This window comes from Podarcis liolepis (genome assembly GCF_965112155.1).
Source record: "Podarcis liolepis genome assembly, chromosome: 8".
NCBI classification, from domain to species: Eukaryota; Metazoa; Chordata; class Lepidosauria; order Squamata; family Lacertidae; genus Podarcis; species Podarcis liolepis.
The window spans coordinates 16,075,633-16,101,106 of NC_139560.1; the positions used below are offsets into that span (position 1 = coordinate 16,075,633).

General features: G+C 43.8%; 1 protein-coding gene across 6 annotated transcripts in view; it reads left to right on the forward strand.

Annotated features, from left to right (window-relative positions):
• Positions 1 to 25,474, forward strand: part of ENPP2 (ectonucleotide pyrophosphatase/phosphodiesterase 2) — an 82,811-nt gene that overhangs the window by 11,920 nt on the left and 45,417 nt on the right. For 2 of the 6 annotated variants that reach the window (XM_083516625.1, XM_083516622.1), the window contains exons 2-5: positions 13,319 to 13,421; positions 20,627 to 20,782; positions 23,006 to 23,131; positions 24,402 to 24,462. In XM_083516625.1, coding sequence (XP_083372751.1) covers positions 13,319 to 13,421; positions 20,627 to 20,782; positions 23,006 to 23,131; positions 24,402 to 24,462 — 446 coding nt within the window. Of the gene's footprint in view, positions 1 to 12,658; positions 13,014 to 13,318; positions 13,422 to 20,626; positions 20,783 to 23,005; positions 23,132 to 24,401; positions 24,463 to 25,474 lie in introns of those variants that run through there. The other 4 variants (XM_083516623.1, XM_083516621.1, XM_083516626.1 and 1 more) reach the window with 4 other exon arrangements.

Consider the following 25,474-nt stretch of genomic DNA (forward strand, 5'->3'; position numbering starts at 1 on the left):
AGATGGGTGGGGTATAAATAATAAATTATTATTATTATTATTATTATTATTATTATTATTATTATTATTACTACTACTACTACTACTACTACTACTACTACTGTTGGGGTCCCTTCCAACTCTACAATTCTATGATTCTGTGAAACAGTACAGTCTCTTTAACTATTCTTGCACCCTGTTGACATACTGTTCTAGATTTCTCTTTCAATTTCTCAGTTTCTCCTATGACAATAAACAGGTTTGATATGGCGCAACTGCTCTATTGTCTGTGTCTTTAAAAACAAAGACATTTGGTTCCCAAAACCAGCCAATGGTAGAATCCCAGGTCAATTATGTAAAGAAACAGTTCCATTTGTTTTGTTTTGCATATATATATATATATATATATATATATATATATATATATATATATCTCTGCTTAACTGGGCAGCAAATCTTGGGCTGTAGACATTTACAGCATCTCCCCAACCCCCCAACCCCCCCAAAAGAATACTGGGAACTGTAGTCTATTGAGAATTGTAGCTCTGTGATTAGCAAACTGCAGTTCCCATGATTATTTGGAGGTGAAAATGTTCTTTAAATGTATGGTTTGTACAACAACATTAAGATCAACTGTTTCAGTGACCAAATGACTCAGCTCTTAAACTAGGACCGAAAAGGTGTCACTTTTGTTTCTTTTTATTTAATAGAATAACATCTGCAGGCACCCTGCCATTCTTCATCTTGGCAGTATGCAATTATAAGAAGCTCTGGTGTCCTTGGATGTAAATTCTGGGGACTTGCTGGGATACAATAAAAACCACACAGCTTGTCTCTTAGTTACTTCCATGTGTGCACCATCTCTTCTTCGGGATATGAAATACAATTGAGTAGATTCTCTGTTACAAATTATTTTAAAAACCAAATAAGGAAACATTATCTATTGTTTTTGCCAACAATGTTTCAGTTATTTTTCTTTCTCGGGGAAAACAAAAAGTATTGTTCTAACCAGCAAGAGGCATGCTCTTCTAAGCTTTGCAGTAATTGGGAAAAAAACAAACCCCACATATATAACACAAAGATAAACTGAGTCATGGTGACTGTGATGTTTGTAAAGAGCGATCCTTCTGCTTTAGGGATGGGCATAGCTGTCAACTTACAGATTTGAAAATAAGGGACCAGCAGCCTCGAAACTAAGGGATCAGCAACCAAAATAAGAGATTTTCCGGGCACAGGTATGTTCAACTTCTGAGCCCCTCTGAGCCAAAGGCAGAAAGCCCAGCCAGCAGCCAAATGAAGCCTCATCAATAAGGGACAGCAGCGGCACATGGCGCTGGGATAAGGGACTGTCCTGCCAAATAATGGACACTTGACAGCTATGGGGACAGGCCAGGGGAATTCAGTTCAGTTTGTGCTGTGAAGGTGAACCTATCCAATTCTTAGTTTCTGAAATTATATATGAACCGAAACACAGCCATCCTTTGAAATTTTGTTTAATAGTCAGCCCCTCTTTAATGGGAACTAAATTTTGGGTGTGGAGGACAGGTTAGGGATTTCTTAATAGCACTCTTAGCACCTTTACCAAGTTAGAGATTCTAGGATTCTTAGATACAGGTGAGGGGTGAACATAACAGGTGTTTATTTATATCCCACCATGGAACCTGATTTTGTATACCTGGAACCTCAGTTGATCTTCCATATCCAAGCACTGAACAAGTCCAGATGTGTTTAGCTTCAGCAACATGGTAGCCTCACATGCCTTCAGATCATGCCATAGTATAAAACCAATGCACACTTGTAGATAAGCCTCTGAGAGTCATTCAGGTTCTTCCAGAGAGTCTGCGTGTCCCAGAAAGAAAGGAAGCTTTGGATAGGGGATTGCTGTGTCAGTGGCATGCCTAGGGAATGTGAAGCCCTTCAGGTGCCTCAATGACAACTCCCATCATCCTCTATCACTGGCCATGGTGGGTGGGTCTGGGGTTGATGGAAGCTGGAGTCCATCAGCACCTTGGAGGGCTGCAGGTTTTCCAACCAAGGTTTATGCCAGGTTTTCCAGCTGTTGTTGGGCTACAACTCCCATCATCCCTAGCTAGCAGGACCAGTGGTCAGGGATGATGGGAACTGTAGTCCCAAAACAGCTGGAGATCCAAGTTTAGGAAACCCTAGTCTGTGCTAAGGAAGGACCACCAGGTTCCAGGGCCATTCCTTACGAAGAGACTTGTTTTAATAGACCAGATAAAAATTCAATAAGAGAATGGCAAATAAAAATTTGTGAATACAGTGGTACCTCAGGTTACATATGCTTCAGGTTACAGACTCCACTAACCCAGAAATATTACCTTGGGTTAAGAACTTTGCTTCAGGATGAGAACAGAAATCATGCTCCAGCGGTGTGGTAGCAGCAGGAGGCCCCATTAGCTAAAGTGGTGCTTCAGGTTAAGAACCATTTCAGGTTAAAAACGGACCTCCGGAACGAATTAAGTACTTAACCCGAGGTACCACTGTATATAGATTTGGCAAGATTAACGGCAGCACTAAGAGGACCATTAGATCAAAAATTAATAAAAGAATGGGATTGTGTAAAAGAGTATATGAAAAAACATTGTTCTGGGGTAAACATATTGATACACAAGGAGTGGTGCTTGCAGAGTTAAGGTAAGGAAGACAAATGAATACAAGAGACATAAAGGAAAATTAAGGCTGAGAACACAACAACCAAGATAAAAATGAAAGACTGAAGTCACACATAGGTGGAGGGGAGTCAAGAGTGTATGAATTTCTTCTACATTAGATCTTTTAAGAACAAGGACTATGTGAAGAATTGAAAGAAATTTTAGGTATTTGCTTTTGTTATGTTTTGTTTTTTTGTTTTGCAATAAAGAAAAAAATCAGCAGATGATAACACAGAAGTGTGGTGCAGTAAGCAATCTGCATCAACACTGTGAGATGTTTAGACAAAGGGCGATTTATTGTGTCCAAAACCAATGCTAGTTCTTAGCACACTTTTTAATGTAATTTTTACTCACCTCTTTCAAAACAAAGTTTCAGTTTTATCCCCTCCTTCAAGTTTCTTATTGCAGTAGAAGTGGCACAAAATTACAGATTTCCCCGTGACCTTGAGCGAGGTTTCTGGCGGTTGTGGGGCTGTTTAGGAAAGAGCTCCCTAGCAATGCCCCACTTTGCAAGGCTTCGCTTCTGAAGCTGCTACATGTGCAACCTTTCATCAGATGTTGCAGAAATTATAGGGGAAACGGGAGTTTTATGTTCACAGTTACGCAACAGCTGCAGCAGGACTGTATGGAGAATCCCGGGTCAGCAAGTTCAATACAAGAAGAGTTGTTGGTCCCGTCACCAGAAGCGTTGCACTGTTAGGGGCTCAAAGGCACACAGCAAAAATCTTCATCTTGTGGAATGGTAGGGCTGGCACTGTTTTGGGGTGAGGGCAAAGCTACACTTCCATTTGTCCCTGGTTTTCTTCTGTTTGCCAAAATCCTTTTAAAAAAAAAATTTATTAAGAATTTAATAATTACATAAATAAAAAAAGGATTTAATCCTTTTTGTTTTCAAAAGTCCTTTATAGCAGTGCCCGAGTTATTAATTCATAGCTTGCCTGTCCTCACAAACTCCTCCGGACAGCATCTGCTTAAGTCACCATGCTTCCATATTTTCAGTCAAAGAATAAACTAACAGAATAACCAACTGTCAACTGCCATCCCCTTTCCCCAGTACCCTTTATTCTTTGTAAAATTCATTTACAATGCAAATTCAAATGCAAATACTAACAATCTCATGCTTTACCCACTAAGCCAGGGGTAGGCAACCTAAGGCCCGGGGGCCGGATGCGGCCTAATCACCTTCTAAATGCGGCCCACGGACGGTACGGGAATCTGTGTTTTTACACGAGTAGAATGTGTCCTTTTTAAAAAAATGCATCTCTGGGTTATTTGTGGGGCCTGCCTGGTGTTTTTACATGAGTAGAATGTGTGCTTTTATTTAAAATGCATCTCTGGGTTATTTGTGGGGCATGGGATTTCGTTCATTCCCCCCCCCCCAAAAAAAATAGTCCGGCCCACCACATGGTCTGAGGGACAGTGGACTGGCCCACGGCTGAATAAGGTTGCTGACCCCTGCCCTAAGCTCTTCCACAAGCTCTGTTAGGTTTGGTTTCATTTTGGAGTAGAGATTACTGGAGACTTGAGGCCTTTCTGCAGTACTTGGGGTTTTTATTGTTAAATAAGCAAGTCAAGTGTTGGTGGAAGCAAACTACATAGCACTTTTGCAGACCAGCAAATCCATAGCCGCGCTTCATATCCTACAGAAAGGCAACCCTAGAGCTGGAAGACAGCTTCTCTGCCCCCCCCCCCATCCCTGCCTCTTACTCAAATTGCACTTTTCACAAATATATTTTTTGATGAGCATTCTCCAATCTGGTGCTGTCCAGATGTTTTAAAGTGAAACTTCCATCATCTGAGCCAGCATGGCTAATGATTGGGTATGATGGCCATTGTCCAAAATATCTGGAGGGCGCCTGTGGGCAGGGGGAGAAGGTCAGTGCGGATGACAGGAAACATTTATTATAGAGCACAGATGATGTCGATAAATACAATAAAATATACATTCTTACTGATTATTCAACGAAACAAGAGCTTCCATTTAAACAATGTCGGCCAATTCATCATCTATGTGAAATAACAACAAACGAGAAAGTTTTGGATTGCTATGAATGATTTGGAAAATGAAATCATTCCCTGCTTCCAGTAAAGGGCCAGTTCATTAGTAATGCAACCCCCTGCAGTAAAAGTCTGCTTACATAAGAATTAGCACCAGTCGGACTCGTGTTTAATGAATTCCTTCTGTATTGCTGAGATGTCTTCTGCTGTATACTGGGGCATTCTAAAGTACAAATCATGCTATTCCATACCTTTGAGGAGAGCAAAGGTACTTTCACACCAGACATTTGGAACTGCTGCGTTTGTTTCACTTGCCATGTTTGCACACCATACAATTAAAGCACATGACTTCGCCCTAAAGAATCCTGAGAACTGTAAAGGTAAAGGGACCACTGATCGTTAGGTCCAGTCGTGGACGACTCTGGGGTTGCGGCGCTCATCTCGCTTTACTGGCCTAGGGAGCCGGCGTACAGTCATGTGGCCAGCATGACTAAGCCGCTTCTGACAAACCAGAGCAGTGCACGGAAACGCCATTTACCTTCCTGCCAGAGTGGTACCTATTTATCTACTTGCACTTTGAGGTGCTTTTGAACTGCTAGGTTGGCAGGAGCTGGGACTGAGCAACGGGAGCTCACCCCGTTGCGGGGATTCGAACCGCCAACCTTCTGATCAGCAAGCCCTATGCTCTGTAGATGACACCTAATAGAGGTACAACCCAAGAACACGTAACAAACTACAGTTAACTACTTTGGGTGAAGTCATGTTCTTTAAACATTTGCTGTGGATGCGACCCAAGATTAAGGAGAAGGATGACAGTCTCATTGCCACCGCCACAATTACCAGGATTTCTGCAGTGGAAGCCAGGACTGTTAAAGTATAATAAATGCACTCTAAATGTATGGTATGGATGTGACCTCAGCGAGGCCTTCCAGAGTGGTTTAATTCTGAATTCTGAAAACTGTGGGAGAAATAGGGTTCTCCAAACAACTCCCAGCGCCCTTAACAAACCTCAGTTTCTAGAATTTTTGGGGGAGGAAGCCATGATTGTTTATAAATGTATGATACTGCATTAAATGGATAATGTGGTTGGGATCCTTAAGCAAGAGCAGTTGAGCAATGGACGCAGTTGCTCGCTGGGGTCTTTTTTGCAAGCAGAGACTGAACAACCATCTCTTGGAAAAGCTTTAACTCCAGGACTCTGAAAGCAGGCAGGGAATTGGAAGAAATGGCCTACAATGCACCTTCCAGCACTTTGATTCTAATTTGGTTTTCTGAATCCTGAAATCATAATACTGCGAGGTAAGAGGGCAGTTGATGCACCATTTAGGGGTAGTTCCCTTCCCCATTGTGGTTTCAGGCCATGGGTAGGCAAACTAAGGTCTGGTGGGTGGATCCGACCCAATCACCTTCTAAATCCAGTCCATGGACGATCTGGGAATCAGCATGTTTTTACATGAGTAGAATGTGTCCTTTTATTTAAAATGCATCTCTGGGTTATTTGTGGGGCATAGGAATTCATTCACCACCACCCCCAATTTAGTCCGGCCCCCCACAAGGTCTGAGGAACAGTGGACCGGCCCCCTATTGAAAAAGTTTTCTGACTCCTGTTTCAGGCCATGTGCAGTTATAGATCCTGAAACTGCTATCCAAGTCCAAAGAGGTATCAAATGCTCTTTAAATCACACAAATGCATCAAATGGTGGCATCTTATCTAAAAGCAGCCCTTGGAAAACTAGCCTCAACCATTTCCACCGCCACCTTCACAGCTGGATATAAGTGAGAGCGTTTTTGTTTTACTTCAGGGAGGAAAGAAGACCGTGCTTTTGGGTGCTGATTTTTTCTCAGCTTAATTCATGCTGTCGAATTAGCAGAAACAAGAAGGCCACTTCAGAAGAAGATGCGCAGCAAATTTTAGGCACTATAAAACCCTAAGAAGGCTGGGTGGGGGCTGAGCATTGCTGAAGAGCACACGCTTGCATTTAAAAGGTCCTAAATTCAACCCCTGGCATCTGAGACCCTGGAGGTGAGCTGCTAGCCAGAGCTGACAGTACAGTACTGAGATAAATGGGCTAGTGGCCCAACTGGTATAAGCCAGCATCTATATATTGCTAGGACTAGGAGCCCACCCTTTGAGCAGTACGCCCTGGCCTGGGTCAATGTTGCCTTTTTCTCAGGTGGGGGAAGCAAAATGAGAAGTTGTTTATTCGTCAATTTATGAATCACCTTTTACATGTCTAGCATATAATCTTGCTCAAAGTGAATCTTGGCACTGTATTGGTGTTGACACGGGCTGCCTACATACTGTGGATTTAAAGTACAGTCATACCTCGGGTTACAGATGCTTCAGGTTGCGTTTTTTTGGGTTATGGACATGCCAAAAGCCAGAAGTACTGGAACGGGTTACTTCCAGGTTTTGGCGGTCGCGCATGCGCAGAAGGGCTGAATCGCCGATTCGCAAACCGCGCATGCGCAGATGCGGCGCTGCAGGTTGCGAACGTTCCTCCTGCACGGATCACGTTCGCAACCCGAGCGTCCACTGTACATGCCTCCCCACATTCAAGAACCCTGAGAACTATAGTTTGTTAAGGGTGCTGGGAATTGTAGCTCTGTAGGGGGAAACTACAGTTTCCAGGATTCTTCAAGCTCTCTCACTCTCTCTCTGCATGTGCTTTAAGTGTATGGTGTTTATGCAGCTATGGGTCTTACGGTGGGTGAACAGCAACTGGGGCAGTTACGCCCCCCCCCCAGGAGGTCCTTTCCTTCCTGCAATGGACACATGACTGCCCTCAAGGGATTGTAGCTTTTGTGATTGGATAGACCTTAGCAGGCCACTCCACTTCTATTTAGGAGTTCGTCCTCGCCTATGAAACATCAAGAGCCACATTGTTTAACATGAGAGCTCCTGCAAACGGGTCATCTGAAAGTAAACAGCATTTTCTGCCAACGTGCCGTTTAGGATCAGCTTGCCAAAGAGAATGGGTCTCCCTGTTTTCAGCGCTTTCCCATATAAGAGCCCAGCAGAGAGCAGCTATCAGCTGTCCCTGCTTCAAATTTCTTCTTGCCGACAAATGCACCTTATAGCAAATTCCCACTTTCTTTGTGCTAGTCATAGTGATCTACCTCGCAGGGTTCTTGTTGGGATAACTCAGAATATACCCAGAGTACTTTCAGTTTGTTAAATGCAACAACAGCCAGGCGGACAGGTGGTCTTTTCTAAAGCCAGCATTGAGATGCTCTTGCTTAGCTGGGAGATTCTGCAATACCCTCTGAGCAGGGGCGAAGAACCCGAGGGCCACATTCATTTCTGGGAAATCTCATAGGGGCCACATTTCACTGACGGTGGGGTCAGAGGCAAAAGTGGGCGGAGCCGTAGTGTAAGCTTTATGCAGGTACAGTAGTAGGCTAATCTCTATATGCACTCACACATTCTTCCCCATCCACTACCCAGACAAGTCAGAGGCATTGTCATAATTCATGGAGCCATTCCAGCCAGAGAGTGATGTTACTTGAGGAGTGTCCTAAGGGCCAAACTGAGAGGCTTGGGGGCCATATTTGGTCCCTAGGCCTGAAGTTCGCTCAACCTTGCATAGAAAGGAGCGACAAATCATCAATTCACCGTGGTAGCACCTGAGGAGGATTTCTGATATCACAGACCCTCCAAGTCCCCCTGCTTTGCCAGAGACAGCCCTGGATTTACAGAAGCCATCCTGGTTCCTGGTTTGATCCCAGAATTCCCCACTTTTACTTAGGACGACCCTATTTCCATCAGAGAAATGTTGAAGGGTATGCAGTTGTGCTACTCCTGAGCCAAGGAAGATGACTGAAGGCAGTCCTGTACAGTGGTACCTCGGGTTAAGAACTTAATTCGTTCCGGAGGTCTGTTCTTAACCTGAAACTGTTCTTAACCTGAGGTAATGGGGCCTCCCGCTGCCGCTGCGTGATTTCTGTTCTCATCCTGAGGTAAAGTTCTTAACCTGAGGTACTATTTCTGGGTTAGCGGAGTCTGTAACCTGAAGCATCAGTAACCTGAAGCGTCTGTAACCCGAGGTACTGCTATATAGGGAAGGTTTTTTAAAAAATGTTTTGTTGTGTTTTTATATCATAGAATCATAGAATTTTAGAATTAAGGGGCGCTGAGGATCATCTAGTCCAACCCCCTGAAATGTAGGAGTATGTGGCTGTCCTATGCGGGGATCAAACCTGCAACCTTGGCACCACACTCTGAAGAACTGAGCATATTGGAAGCTGTCCAGAGTGGCTGGGGCAACCCAATCAGATAGGTAGTGTATAAATAATAAGATGATGATGATGATGATGATGATGATGATGATTAAACATGATGCCCCTATTTTCAGCGGAGAAATGTTGGAGGGTGTGATATCAAATGGCTTGGACCACCTATAGCTGGTCTATTTCCCTGGCAAGCCAATTGACACCAGTTGTTCTGTGTTATTCGATGCCAAGGGTGAATATTTTTCAAAATGGCTCCCTTCTGCCCTAAAACATAGACATACACGGTGCGAAAGAGATATAAAGCAGGCTTGGGATTCTTGTTGCCCTCCATCATCTGGTTGCTGTTGGGTTCAGCCTCAGTGCCTTAAGGGCACAGGTTCCTCGCCTCATCCTGGGTATAGAGGCTCTTCTAGGATGTGAGAAAACGGTTTATGCCTTGCTGAGCCTCTGCAGAGCCTCGTGCTGCTTTAACTATATGTGTTTTTAGGCTGTGCCATCCAGTATAAGCAAATACGAATGGTTTAGAATAAACTGGGCATCTCTTTGTAGAACGCAACGTATCATTTGGGCGAGAAATCTTGGCCTCTGCTGAATTGTAATTGCTTTGCCACATAAACCACAGGGCAAAGGCACAGCTGCACAATGTGGATTTGTGTGTGTATAAAATATATAGGTATACACTAAGAGCTGCCTGGGGATGGGGGGGGGGGAATGACTTGTCAACCAGGAGCAGCTTCTGTTAATTGCCGTTTGGAAGAAGCCAGCAGATGGCTTCTGCCCGTGCCTGCTCTGAAAGTCACAGGCGTCTTGAGTTTGGCAGGGTTGCACGAGTGTGTTCGGTTCAGGGTTGGGGGTAGTGGCGAGTCTTTGAAATATCGTGGGCTACCTACCTGGTTAATGAAGCTGCATGGTATGAGCTTGACCTTGGGCTCGTTGCAATCATTATCAAAGCTCCCTTTGACTTCGGTGGGCCAGACTGGGTGCCTGCCTATGCATTGCAGAAGCTGCAATTGACTTGGATTGAAAGCACACAAGCCGATTGTACCGGGTTCACTAGCACAAGCTCCACGCCTGATAATTATTATTAAATAATCTGGGAAAGTAGCCTTTCCTCCCTGCAGGCTCGACAATCACAAGTCTGTCCCTTCTTAAGTGTGGTTGTTGGTAAACAGTTTAGTGAAAGATGTTTTCATCAGGCCGAGAAGAAAAAAGTTGCCACCACCTTGGTAAATTTGCCTGAGCAAATAAATTTCATAACTGACAGTTTGGGCAGCAACTGTGTTCATCAGTGACGATCAGCTTTGTGCATAGGATTGCTTATCAAAGGCAGGTTTTCTTTCTTTCTTTAAGGACGAATAGCAGTGTTTTGAAAGCATGGGATGCTCTCTCACAAAATCCATTTCTTTTAATACACAGTTGTGTGCGGCATTGCGATTCCGATCCATGTTGGTAGGCAGGCCACATAGCTATGGAATATCTGCTGGGGAGAGTTGTTCACTTTGCCATTTGTCAGGGTTGAGATGTGCAACAGGACTGCATTCACAAATGTTTCCCACAAAGAATCTGGTGTGCTGTGTAGTTTGTCAGGGGTGCTGAGAGTTGTTAGTAGACTCCTATTGAATATCACACCAACTTGCTTACTGTAGCTCTCCTAACAACTCACTGCACCATTAACAAACTATGCTTGCCAGGGAAGTTTTTAATGGTTGATATCTTACTGTGTTTTTAATATTTTGTTGGGAGCTGTCTGGAGTGGCTGGGGCAACCCAAGATCGGATGGGTGACATCATCCTCATCATCATTATTAAAGTGGTGTAGTACTTCAAATATTTATTTGATTTGATTATTTTATCTATTAAAGTTATATGCCACTCTTCATTCGAGGATCGTAGGATTCATGAAAAATACATACTACAAACTACAAACAAAACTAACAATAGCCCTGCTCCAGTTTAAAAGGCCATAGATTGTTTATGCTGGGGTTTTTTTGTAGCATCAATTAAGTGTTTTAAATTTGTTGTTAGCCACCCTGAGCCTGGTTTCCTGAACCTATTATTATTATTATTATTATTATTATTATTATTATTATTATTATTATTATTAATCAGCCAAAAGCCTGAGAGAAGAGGAATGTTTCTGCCTGACACCTAAATATATGCAAGAAAGGGCCTTCTCAGTAGTGGCGCCGGCCCTGTGAAACACCCTGCCATCAGATGTCAAGGAAATAAACAACTATATGGCTTTTAGAAGACATCTGAAGGCAGCCCTGTTTAGGGAAGTTTTTAATGTTGGAAGTTTTGTTCTGTTGGGAGCCGCACCGAGTGGCTGGGGAAACCCAGCCAGGTGGGCAGAGTGTAAATAATTTATTATTATTATTATTATTATTATTATTATTATTATTATTATTATTATTTATTAATGAAGGTGCCAGGCAAGCCTCCCTGGAGAGAGCAATCTACAAATGGGGAGCCACAACAGAAAAGGCTAGTTCTCCTGTTGTCACCCTCTCATGAAGGGGGCACATGAAGAAGACCCTCAGATGATCATCACAGGTTCTGGGTTGGTTCATATGGGGAGAGGTGGTCTTTGAGGTATTGTGGTCCTCAGCAATTTAGGATAGATGCTAGAGACAAGCACACATTTTTCTTTGTTAATTGTTCGGTTGACCTCTAATGAAGGTCAAGGTGGCAAACATGGTTCTCCTCCTCACAACCCAGCGAGAGGTTGAGTTGAGAGAGCTTCGTGGCTGAGCAGGGGCTTGAACCAGGTCTACCAGGTTCTAGTCCACCATTACCTCACCAAGCAGTGCACACCTTGCTTGTGTATTGCAGGTACCAAGGTAGGTTTGATCATGTAGGAAATGTCTCGTGTGGAGAACAGTACAGTGGTACCTAGGGTTACAGACGCTTCAAGTTACAGACTCCGCTAACCCAGAAATAGTACCTCGGGTTAAGAACTTTGCTTCAGGATGAGAACAGAAATCGTGTGGCGTCAGCGAGGGGCCCCATTAGCTAAAGTGGTACCTCAGGTTAAGAACAGTTTCAGATTAAGAAGGGACCTCCAGAACGAATTAAGTTCTTAACTCGAGGTACCACTGTATGTGTTTGTAGTGTGGCTTTTATCAAAAAGAATAAACACCCCTTGGCTTTCAGTCAAGTGTGGATAAGCTCTTGTAAACACATGACAGTAGCCAACATTTAGCAAGGAGTCTTCAGCAATATGTAACAGGGGAGGCAACAATGACCTTTTGATGTGAGAATTAGGGAAATGCTTGTAACACTCCATGTTCATTCGCTGGAGGGTATGAGAAAGTTGTAGGTGTTACAAGAAAGGGGATTCCGACTAAACATACCTAAAACATTTACACTTGGGAGATTGTAGACTCTCCTTCCTTGGAGGTTATAAGCAGAGGTCGGATGGCCAACAGTCATGGATGCTTCAGCTGAGATTTCTGCCTTGCGGGGGGTTCAACTAGATGACTTTTTGAGGTCCCTTCCAACTCCACAATTCTATGAATAAAAAGAGCATGAGTGTGCAACCCAATGCACAATATCTTCAACGGGGCTTACTCCAAGACTTACCTCTGAGAAAACATGCTTTTGGGTTGCACTGTGGGCAAACTTTAAAAAACGTTTGTTGTATTGTAATTATATTATTAAAGTTGTAGCGCAAGAGGTTTTTCTCTCTGCAGTTTGGCCAGGATAGGCACACACATTTGGTCTCTCTCTCTCTCAACCCATATATTAGTGAGAAGAATAAAATGAATATGGACTTATTGGCTACAGTAACATAAGAAATCCGTGCGTTGCCAGAAGAGGCCACATGAAAGAGTGTGTGTGTGGGGTGTGTGTGTGTGTGTGTTTGGGGAGGGAGGGGGTGGGGAATCGAGAAGGAGGATGCCTTCAGCTCCTTGCACTGGAGAGCTGCGATTTGTGCGTGGAACATGATGAAATCTCCCCCTGGACAAATCACATCGAGGCTGTCAGCCACTCCAGGTGGGATTAGCTGCAGCTAATAGACTGAGCAAACAGAGTCCTGCGCTCAGTTTTAAAGAAAAAGAGAACCCACTGTGGAGGCTTTTCAAGAATCCTCTTGAGCATGGCTAAGAAAAACGGTCTCCAGTTACATCAGGTAGGAGCGGGTTTTCTTTAAGGAGGAGTAAAGCGATGTCTCTCTCTCGAGGGTGCTGGTGGGGGGAGACCTTGCGCGAAAAGAAAACGCACTCAGGGAAGTCCGAGATGGTTAATATTCTGAAGTTTCAGACTCGGCCAGCTTGCTTTTCCAGCAGTTAGGAATTGTGGGCAAAGGGGAATATGTTGAAACTGCTGGTTTATTCTAATTTAATTGTAAATGTCTTTAAAAAAAACCAAAAACAGATTGGCTCTTGGCTGGTTTATTAACTCCAGCTCTCTCTCTCTCTCTCGCCTTGTTCCCAGGTAATATCCTTCTTCACTTTTGCTGTTGGGGTGAACGTGTGCATTGGATTTACGGCCAATAGAGTCCGGAGATCTGGCGAAGGGGAAGAGTTCCCATTTCCAGGTACAATGATGATTTAATTTGCCCGTTTTGCAACGCCTTGATGTATCGGGGTGGAGGAGCGAATGGCTCCAAAATGTAGTTTTCCTGTGTCTCTCCCCCCCCCCCACTCCCGTTCTGGATTATAGCAAAGGTTATGTGAAAAAGCCTGAGTCTGTTGACATTCTTGCTTATAGGTAACCTATTTACTTCTCTCTCTGCGTGTGTGACATAGAGAAAGAGAGAGAGAGAGAGAATGAGACCATATTTAATTATGGTCTGGGGTGATATAGGGTTTTGTGTGTGTGGTTACATGGAACAATGCATTCTGTCACTTAACCAAAAAAAAAAAAATTATACATACACCGACTGCAGCAGAAAATAAAAGTTAAGAGGGGTGGTTTATTTAAAGATATGCGCCGTCTATCCCTCTGGCGCTGCAATTCTTGTTTGATTGAGACCAGTTTGTGTTTACTGATGGAAAGAGATTTCCTATTATCAGCGAATCACGCTGACTTCTGAACTAGCAGAGGAAATTTTGGGAGGCCGGGGTGGGGGAGAGGAAGGGGGACTGAGGAAAACAGGTGCTGCACGAAACAGATGTTCTCTAATGGTTAGGTTTTCGTTTAAAGTTGCATGGTGTTAAATTTCAAGAGGGATAAAAAATGGAGGTATGTTGGGACCTCAACCGTGTTAGGATGCACGCGATACATATTTCAGATGTGGAAAATGGGGCAGTGGGTGTGCTTTGCCTTCTCTGTGCTGTGACTGCAGCCATGTGCATGTTTACTTGGAAGTAGAACCTGGTGTGTACAATGAGGCTTATTCCCAGGTAACTGCCTAGGATTGCATTCTGCATACCCTCCAGCAAGTGAGAATGGGGTGTTTGTAAGCACCCTAAATCTCATAAAATTGCAGCGTTGGAAGTGACCTCAAGGATCATCTAGTCCAACCCCATGCAGTGCAGGAATATGTAGCTTTCCTATATGGGGATTGAATCGGCACTATCTTGGCACTATCTTGATCATTGCCCTCCCCTATTACATACTGCTAATGGCTCATTGCTGGATGTTGAATACTCTGTGTTTCCAGTAGTCTGTCCACACTGATTTGAAAGGGTGTTTGTTCTTTTAGCTAAAAGCTATACTAGAAAACACAATGGGAGCATGGCAATCAAATAGAATCTCCATGGTTTAAAGCAGCGTACTGCTGAATATCATTTTTGCTAGGGGAAACATGAGGCAGGGAGGACTGTTTACCTTAAGGATCGGGTCAGACCAAGGACCTATCAAACTTGTCATCTTGTTTCTAATGATGGCTAGTCAGATGTCATTGGGGAACCCTCTGCCACCCCCTTTTGTCTGACCCCAGCAGCTGGTATTTGGAGGTCCATGGAGGCTTATGCTTATCAGCTTCCGAGAGGCTTTTGTTGACCACTGTTAGAAGCTCAGCCTATGTTTCCTTGTAGATTTCAGACCTTTATGCCCACATGGCTCAGTCAGTAGAGCATGAGACTCTTAATCTCAGGGTTGTGGGTTTGAGTTTCACATTGGGCAAAAAAAAAAAACCCCTGCATTGCAGGGGGGTTGGACTAGATGACCCTCGCAGTCCCTTCCAATTCTACATTTCTAAGGTTCTAAGATTACATATCTGCCCTTCCTTCGAGGAGCCCAAGGTGGCACTCATGGTTCTCCTCCTTAATTTTATCCTTGCATCAATCCTGTGAGATGTACAGTAGGCTGAGAGATAAGCTTCATAACTGAATGGGGATTTAAATTCTGGTCTCTTGGGTGTGAGACCAGCTCACAACACACAGTATCTCATTCTAGTCCCGTGTTTCCATCCTTTCAGATCTGCAGTTCTCAGTGTTTTTCAGAACTGTTGACTCCATACTGCTGTCACTTTTCTTCAACCTGTTAAACTCATAGCTTTAACTTTTAAGTATATTACCTGAAAGTGACTTTAAAGTTTCAGAGAATTCACTGTTATTTAGTGTTAATAATTAGTGTTAATAATTAGAGAAGCTGAAGATAGATTGTTTCATACATAAAAAGTTTTGTGGGGGAATTTCTGGCTGTCAACTACCAATGTGATTACAAATGTCTATAGTGTCCTTAGATCTTCAATGTTCCCTTGCGGACCTTTCCGGTGGACGCAAACATGCCCTCGTTTCGGCTGCAGCATCCTCTTTCGTTTTTTAAACTACCCCAAGCCTGTTTGCGTTTGAGAAGCAGAAACTGCAGCCAAGTTGCTGTTTATATTGCAGTGGTGTGTAAGTGTAGGTTTGTGCGCTTTCCTTGCCAAGGTTGTTTCTAACGTATCAAAGTAATGGAAGCAGGATGTAGAAAACCCGAGATCAGAAAGCCTTGTGTTCCAGCATCATAAATGGGAGAACTGAACGATGGTCTGTGAAAAGGAGGGCGTGCTGTTCTGCTGGATGACTTGCGTCTAACTGGTAACAAATGCTCTGATCAAAGGAGCCTTCCTCAGGCTCTGATAAGCACATATGATTCCTATTATTAGTAATGGAAGTTGCAGATGGGGCAGAGCCTCTTATAAACGGCAAGTTGGACGTTTGCGGCAAGAGGCCTCCTGCACCTCTGCTGAGTTGGCTTGTGCATTTAAGTGCTTAACATCCCTTTTGACCAAATTCTGCTGTCTGATCCATCTGTTTTCTAAGCTAACATGGAAAATGTTTTCTCCAGCTGTTGCAGAAGATAGCCTGCACCTTCCTTGCAGGTGCTGGAGACAGTGCTTGCAAAACACACACACACACACACACACACACACACACCACCCAAGCATATGGCCAGAGTTATTAAAACAGCCCAGCTGACATTGGAAGGTTACTGCTTTCTGGATGCTAACCACCTTTCGTAAAGGGGCTTTTAAACAGTACCCCTGGCTGCATTTTGCTACTCTTTTTGCTAACAGAGTCTGAGCTGTGTGAAATGTGTGCTGAAAGGTTGCAGCAGCTTGGCATGGCTTGCAATATACCTTGAGTGGTTTTCTTGACTTGCACATGTCGTGGGTGAGATTTTCCAAGTTTCTCGTTTGTCTGTTACATTTACTGGTAAAGGGCAATGCAACCGAACAGCCTTTTTGACTCTCTCTCCCTTTAAAGTTGCTCATTTAGATACAGGCATTATATTGGCTTGTTAAACCTACATTTTCATGGCCACCAGATGAGTAGTTTTATTGTGGCTAGCACCTTAAGTACTGGGAAGTTTTAAACACCAAAGCGAACCTGGATCTTTGTGTCTCTCCTGCGTGCTTTGGAGCAAAATAGTAATCTCTGCTGCTTGAAAGTATGTGCCTTACTGGCGCTGCATTATTATCAGTATGCAAATTATAGTGGTGCTTTTTTTTATGCCATGCATCATGCCCTTACCTGTCTTTTTTTACTGCATTTTTGCAGATAGGAAACTGCTGATCTATACGTTTGTGAAACCAGCCGTAGTTTTGCCCTTGACTTTTCCCTCTGTGGTGATACAGGAGACTGTAATGTTCAGCAGTATTCGTACTGTGGATGTTTGTGCATAGCAGTTGATTTCTTGTGCCCTAGTGCTGTAAGGTAAACCGATATTACACAATCGCCCTAGGTGGGAGAAGGAGACCAAGCAATGCTATTTAAAGCTTATGTAGCTACCGTATATAGTCAGCTCCTTGGGCCCATCTAGCCTCGTATTTTGTCTTTGCTGACGGCCTGCAGCTCTCCAAGGTCTTGGAAGCAGGCATCTCCCAGCCCTCCCCTTTAAAGTGGAGATTGAACCAGGACCCCCTGCTCACAGAGCCCGTTTGTCAGTAAAAAGCAAGTAGCTGTTATTAAAAGGAGTGATTCTTACTGTTTCGGCCCCTTCCCTACCATAAAACCAAGGAGGCATTATTAAAAGGATTGATTTGTGTCGTTAAACCACTTTGCATTGCCAGGAGTGGGGCTTGGGTTTTCTCTGCCAGCAGAATATTGCCATTTAGCAGCATGAGCAGTCTAGATCTTGCAGAATCTTTTGGCTCACCCAAAGCCTTGGTATAGACCATTGCATGTACTAGAGAACTTGAGCTGTTAAGAATGTTTGTTATGAATGAATAGCACTTTTCTTTTACCAAACCCATGTCTGTTGGGCTCAATTCATATGTTACCTTCATGGCTGCTGCTGCTGCTGCCACAGACCCTACTCCCTTACAGAAGTATATTGGTACCTCGGGTTACAGATGCTTCAGGTTACAGACGCTTCAGGTTACAGACTCCGCTAACCCAGAAATAGTACCTTGGGTTAAGAACTTTGCTTCAGGATGAGAACAGAAATTGCACAGCAGTGGTGGGAGGCCCCATTAGCTAAAGTGGTACCCACAATGTCATCTAGTGAACTCTGAGGACAACCCATGATGTCATGTGCTGTATTTGCCACCCTCTGTAGGCACTTCCTGTCCGTGGCTGTCAAACCAGTGTATCACACTGTTATACAGTATGAAAGGACACTTTCTATTGTGGCCCGGTAGAAGGAGGTCATCATTTGTTTGATATTGTTCTTATGCAAGATCCTAAGGAAATGGAGTCTCTGTTGGGCCTTCCTAACCACCTGGGTTGTATTGATTTTCCAAGTGAGGTCTTCACTAAGGTGAACTCCCAGGAATTTAAAGAAAGAGACTCTCTCCACACACACACACACACACACACACACACACACACAACGGGGCAAGTTCCTCTCTCTTCCTCCGAAAGTCCAACACCATCTCCTTTGTCTTGCTGATATTTAGATGCAAGTTGTTCTCTAGGCACCATGTGGAGACTTTTTGAACCTCCTCCCTATATGCTGATTCATCTCCACCTGTAATTAGACCCATTATGGTGATATCATCTGCAAACTTAATAATTGCAGTGGATCGATCAGATGAAATGCAGTCATATGGATACAACGAGTACAGGTAGGGGACTCAGCACACATTCCTGTGGGGTGCCAGTGCTGAGCTTTAGAAAGTAGATGTGACAGGCCCAATCCTCACTATTTATGTGTGATCCCTCAGAAAGTCTTTAATCCAATCATAGATGGTAGGGGGAAAGGTCCAGGTCCATCAGCTTTTTAATAAGAATGTCCGGAAGGATGGTATTAAAAGCTGAGCTATAATCAATAAACAGCATTCTGACATAATTCCCCGGTCTCTCCAGATGACTCGCTGCAAGGTGAAAAGCTGTGGCTATGGCATCGTCTGTTGACCAATTTCTCCTGTAAGCGAACTGGTGTTCATCAAAATCTGGTGGTAAAAACATGTCCTAAGGTGTTGAAAAACCAATTTCTCAAAGCATTTCATCACTACAGATGTTAATGCAATGGGTCTGTAGTCATTTAGACAGTTAATTGCTGTTTTCTTTGGGACTGGGACAATGGTGGCTGCTTTCAAACATGATGGTACACAAGCAGTCTGCAGGGAGATGTTAAAAATCCATGTCAGAACCCCTGCTAGTTGATCAGCGCAGTTTTTTACCACTTTCCCCAGCACCCCATCCAGACCAGCTGCTTTGCTAGGATTCCTCCCGTGGTATTGCACTTTTCCTGGTACATCCATGTAGCAAACACTGGGAACCTACAGACCACAGCTGCTTTTTGTCACTTGGTTTTTAAATCCTTTATCAAGTGGATGCACAGCTGTCCGACCTGTTGGCCGCACAATATTTCTGACATGGAAAATGTTAAAAACCATTCTTCACACATAGCTAGTTTGTGTGAGTGTCACAAGCAACAAGGCTGTCACTTACGTGAAATGCAATAACACTTGCTGAGTTTTGCTTCCTAAAATAAACAATTGTGCATGGATTTCAACGGGACCCCCCCCCCTAAGCCGAGGGTGTTTGAGATGTTCTTAGCTGTAAAATCAGGCTGGCTGGGTTCCAAGTGCAAAGACCTCTGCTGCTCAAGGTTTGCCAGTAAGCCAAATGAAATGGATAAATGAAACCATTGAACAAATCCTTGAAAGACAGCGAAATGGCACACCGTGTCATCGTCTTGTGAAATGTCACACTGTAATTTGGCAGGAGATGATGCAAGGGAGACTAAAAGCCAAAGGGGTAACCTAAGAAATCCATCGATGGAGCACCCACTTCCATTTTGGTTCTGGTGCTGTTTTGTCTAATGTGGTACCATCCAGATTAGGGAAGGCGATGCTAAGCTTAGCAATTGATTTCTGTGAAACTGGTAGGATGCTTCCTAGGGAATATGTAACAAAAGTTGTTGGATTACGCTACATAAACCAGTAGCTGCGGGATTCTCAAATCTTTTTAGAAAAACAAATTTAGCCTAATGGACAACTGCGAAACTGTGTCTTTAGATCATGGTAGTGACACTGTTTTGGCTAGGGCGGATGACTTGTTGTCCAAAATGTCAGGGAGGTGCACGTTATCCATCCCTGTGCAGGACAACCTGAAAGTAAAGTGCAATGTTTCTTAGCCAGCACATGGTATAAATGAGTTAGAGTACTTTCCGTGTTCATTTTAGTCATGGCAAGTCAAGAATGACTTCAGCTGAATGCTTCTGCTCTTGGTTTAACTCGACTGAATCTTTTGCTTGAATACCCAGTTTTCAATGTTTTATGCTATGATCCATTTAACATGCTTCTTCCTTGTCTCCAACTCACATTGCCCATCATCTCCTTCCCTGTCCCTCACACCACCCCTGAAATTTGCTACAAGCAGCCAGGGCTGGTTTTGCTGTGCTGTAAACCTGCATCCTACCTTCCTCATAGATGGTCCATGTGACTGGCTGGCCAAGACTTCTAGAGGGTTTGAGCCTTGACGCCTTCCAGGTCCTTGCCTGTTCTCCTGTCTACAACTAGGTCCCCATCTCCATGCTATTCTCGCCTTCCATTCCTCCTGTCTATGCGAAATAATTCTCAGGTCTTCGACAGTTTGTTTTATGTCCCGTATCCGGAGTTTCCAGTTACCATAAGTTTGGTGAAACTGTGGGGGTTTCAATGCAAAACTTGGATTTTTGGTTTGGCACAAAATCCATACAGCTTTGATTCATTGCAGGTTAATCCAGGATAAGAAAATGTGACTGGAGAACACACCAGCTCTTAGATTGTTTGACGAGACTTAAACAGTCTCTTTTCTCCTCTCTTTTATTGGGCAATGCAGTGGGCCTGTTAGCTCAGATTGGCAGTAAGTAGTTATCTTTAGCCAGCTACTGGTTGCTTGACTCATGGTTTCCTCTTTCTCTTTTTTGCCCCCAACACAGTCTTATCCGATTCCTCTTGGACCAGTCCTTCTGGATCCTGCAAAAACAGGTGCTTTGAACTTGACGAGGCAGAGCCTCCAGGTTGCCGCTGCGACAACTTGTGCAAGAGCTACTTCAGTTGTTGTGCAGACTTTGACGAACTGTGTTTAAAGACAGGTAGGAGAGCTCTTAAGTGCCTGCTTTGTACAAATCGCTACTGCTGATGAGCGTTATCGTGGCCTTTTCTACCTCTCCATGTGCGCCGACACGCTTTTAAGACTTCTCAAATGCATGGTCGTGGATTCTTCTCCATAACAGTTTGGGAAATTTAACCTAAGTTTTCTCAGAAATAGGAGCCAGAGCACTAACAGTGGGAAGTACATCTCCAGACCTTTTTATGTCTGGGAAAAGATTCCCAGCACCAAAACCAAAACACTTGACAACACCCATTTAGCATCCTGAAGGAACGGGTTACCTGCTCTCCATCACCTCCAGTCTCTAACCACAATCTTGCATCCCAGCCCATGTCTTTCAGTTAGGCTCCTATCCAAAGAGTCAAAAGAGCACCTGTCTGTAATCTGAGGTGGTACAGTTCAGGTACAGTTTCAGCACCTCGGTGAGAGCTCAACCATTGCTTCTGTCCACGTCTCCCAGAACTGAGCATCTTTTAACACAGTGGGAAATGCAGCTTGTTGAAATCTTAGGACTCATTTTTGCTACTATTTCATATGGGCACGATCCTAGATTTCAGTGGGGGAAAGAATTAAGCATGTGTTGCCTTTAAGCCTCTCCTGTTGAAGGTCCTTGAAGTTGCTTGAATTGTGTCCTTGTTTGGCATTCAGTGCCTACCGATCCACTTGACCTTACACTCTGGTTGCAGGATTGGTTCATAATCACTTAATAACCAACTTGTAGTAGGACAGTGGTGTATGTGTGTGTGTGTACACGTGTGTGTTAAGAATTGTATGCAAGCAGAATATAAGCAATCTCTTCCATCTTTTTTTCCTTTTGTGTGTTTTCTTGGAGTTATGCCACAACATGGCTTGGATTGTATGTGAAGTTCACAGGAGGAAAATGGCCCCATTTTCCTTCCCACCCCCTTCGATTGACTGCCTCTTCAAAAAAACAATACACACACACACACACCCTCTTTGGAGGAAAAGGTGGCTCCCTCCTGAACAATCATGAATGAGGCATAGGCAGAGGGGAGGGGAGGTGAAACTGTCCAAAGCTTGGAAAGGTTTGGGGCAATTCTTCTTCACTCCATACCACATGTTGAGGAGGGAGCCTTGGCGTGGACATAATGCTAAACTACAATCCAGCATTGCAAGAACAAGTCAAAGTGAGCGCCATTCTTGCACAGTCACCTCTCCTGTGGCATAATCACCAGGTGGAATTCAGAAGCATTCACTTCTGTTTTAGACCACCATGTAATCTTAATGATGGTTGGTGGAAACGAGCCAAATTCCAGCCCATAAAACTGGTTTGTTGTCACTAACCATAACAGGAGGGCGGGCTTGGCCCTGCAACTGTGGGTGCCCAGGGCCGTAGGTGTCATGCAGTGTGCCAAAATTTGTGGGTGCCCCACATGGGGAATTTGGTGGGTGCTCAGGGCCCCAGGGAGCTGGCACCTATGTACCATAGTTTAATAACAGATTAACCAGAGTTTAGAATTTAGCTGAAGCTTCCCATCTCTTTGTATGGGTGTGCTAGAGAAGGGAGGGAAATGTATGTGAGTCCATGGCTAGCCTGGTCTCATTTGTAACACTAAACTATGGTTTGATGTTCATTGTAGCCAGATGCAGCCAGTGTACATAATACACCCAACTTGATAGAACTGCTCAAACATGTTCTTATGAAAGAAAAGAAGTGCAAGTATGGAATGCTTTACAGTCTTTACTCCATTGCTTCTTCTAACATAACATTTTATAGATTGGAGGAAGTGTCAATCTTCTCATTGAGCATGGCTGAGCTGGGATTGAAATCGCTCTCTCAAAGTTCTGAGTCTCTGGATACATTTAAAAGTACATATTTAAACTGGTTCAACAGTGAGCCCTTCTGTGGGGGGTGGACAGCATGTATCTAACAAACTGAAACCCCCCAGGATTTGGGGGGATAAGGCCATGGCATTTAAGCTGGAAGAAAGGCAAGAGCAACGTAGTGTAGATAACGCCCATGTCCTGGACCCTGCTACCTTTTGAGCGCAACTAAAGCATCAGTGGCTAAACTTGGACCCTCCAGACATTGTTGGACTACAGCCACTCCAGGTTCAAAATGAAAACATCCAATAAGGTGAAAATTGCTGTGGAATTGTTTTGCCCCAAAGGTGTGGGGCACATGTACATAGTTGTCTTTAAGAAACCACTGTCTTCATGTTTTTTGTTTTTGTGATAATGTTAGCTGGAGGCTGGGAATGTACGAAAGAGCGATGCGGAGAGACGAGGAATGAAGATCATGCCTGTCACTGTTCTGAAGACTGCTTATCCAGAGGGGACTGTTGTACTAACTACCAAGTTGTTTGTAAAGGTACTTGTTTTCGTTCTTCTATCTGCAAAAGAAATCTAACCATTCCGGATCATGCTTCTCCTAAACATGTTTTGGAAGGGAGATGTGAGTCACCTAGTCCAAGCTGACTGATGCTTCATTCCTTCTGCAATGCTTCCCCTAAGTTAGCGCACTGCTATCTGGAGAGGCTATAGTGCGACAAAAGTGGGAGAAAACTTCTGGGACATTTTTGGTGTTACTAGTTATGGGTTTCAGCAGGAAGTTACAGAACTTGCACCAATTGGAAATGAAGCAATATGGCCACCCCAAAACATTTGCGGGCACAAATAATATTGAGAGTGGTTTTTAAAAAGCCCAATTAAAGACACCACTTCGTAGATGTGTGCCCATGTAGAAACTGGTTAACAAGTCCTTATTTTTTTTCATGAGACGGTTCAGATATTTTTGTACTTAGTAACAGAGTAACAACAACAAGAATGATAGTCATGCTGTTCTATAGGTGAAATAGGATCTCCCAAGTGGCCTCCCATCTTTTTCCTTGTGAGCAGCCAATAGCAAAAGGTTTCTATGACTTGATTACCTGTTTGTTGAGCATCCATCCTGATTTGTTTGCGGGGAGGTTAGATGATGGGTATGCAGCAAATGCTACCCAACAGTTTCTGGGGCATTTTCCCACCCCTTTCCATCTTGCAAAAAACCCCACCACACTTTATTTTTATTGCTCCAAACACACTTTAATTGCCCAACCTGAATTTGCTAGGGTGTGATTGAATCTCATCTGAAAATAGCAACAGAGGGGCATTGTTTATATACGCTTCCAGCCATACTAGTCAGGCAGAGTATATTGTTGTTAAAGACGCCGATGAAATTTTAAACTGTTAAAAAAGGGGCCTTGGATTGTGAAACAGTGAAATAATTCTTTTCAGGATTTTGTCACCATGAGATTAAGCATCCAAAGGTGCACTGAGCACACACTGGACAATGAACATGCAGCCAGAAAGAAGTGTTGAGTTAAAACACACACACAGTTTGGCAAACCTGCACCCTACATCTGTAGACAATAAAAGATTCTAAGATTTGGCTATGATCATTCAAGGATTCGTGAAAACAAACAAGGCAGTGCAGCTGCAATCTGATGTGCTCTTTACTCGAGAACAAGCCCTGGTGATCAGTAGGACTGACTCCTGGAGAAACATATAGGATCTGGTTGCCTGCCTCACCTTTGCTGTAAATGGAACTTGCAACTGTATAGGTCGTGTACAAAATGGCTTTTATTATCATCCCTCTTTAGGAGAGACTCACTGGGTTGCGGATGAATGTGAGGATACACGGACACCAGAATGCCCAGCAAAGTAAGTGCTTTGTTTTATGTGCTTATTTTTATCACCTGTAGGAGATCTATTAAGCGTCGGCTGCCACTGGTGGTCAGATCAACTAAGTGGTTCGTTTTTGTGTCCTGTTGTGAAAACCGAGGCTTGTTGCAAGCATCTAAAGAAAGGAGAACCATCATACCGTGTACATTTTCTGGACGATATCCAGTTGCGGCAGCCCATTTGCAGAACAGCCATTCTGCTAGTGAGAGCACTTATTTACGATTATATACAACAGCCAAATCAAATGGATGTCTTTCGCTTGCAAAATGCGTTGTTCAGCCCATAGTGCAGCAGCTACTATTATACTCTTTGTCAATTTAGCTTTGTGCTGCTACGGCTTGCACAACAGCACAGACTCTTGCACAACATGGTGCTAAGATTGCATTGGATCTCTCTCTCCATGCCTTTACATCAAAATCTTCTTGTTGTTGTTCTTCTTTGGCGATCACTCGTAGCCGAGTAAGATTGTCTTCCATGAACATGGTCTTAACAGTGAGACCGTAAGTGACTGTGGAGGCCAATTCTGGATCCACACATCCTTCTACAGTGGGGACATTGGTTTCCGGGCGGGAGTTGATCACGGTGAGGGTTTGCCAAGCATGCCTTCCTCTTAGCATGTTTCTTCCTTTCGTCCTGAGTTCAAGTGTCTTCAAAGCCCATGGCACCTTTGGTAAAGGCTTCTCTCCAACTGGAGCGCTCGCAAGCCCGTGCTTCCCAATTGTTGGTGTTTATACTACATTTTTTAAGATTTACCTTGAGAGAGTCTTTAAACCTCTTTTGTTGACCACCAGCATTACGCTTTCCATTTTTAAGTTCGGAATACAGTATAGTAGTTGCTTTGGAAGACAATAATCAGGCATCCGAACAACATGACCAGTCCAGTGAACCTGATGTTGAAGAATCACTGCTTCAACACTGGTGATCTTTGCTTCTTTCAGTACACTGGCATTAGTTTGCCTGTCTTCCCAAGAGAAATGTAAAAATATCAAAA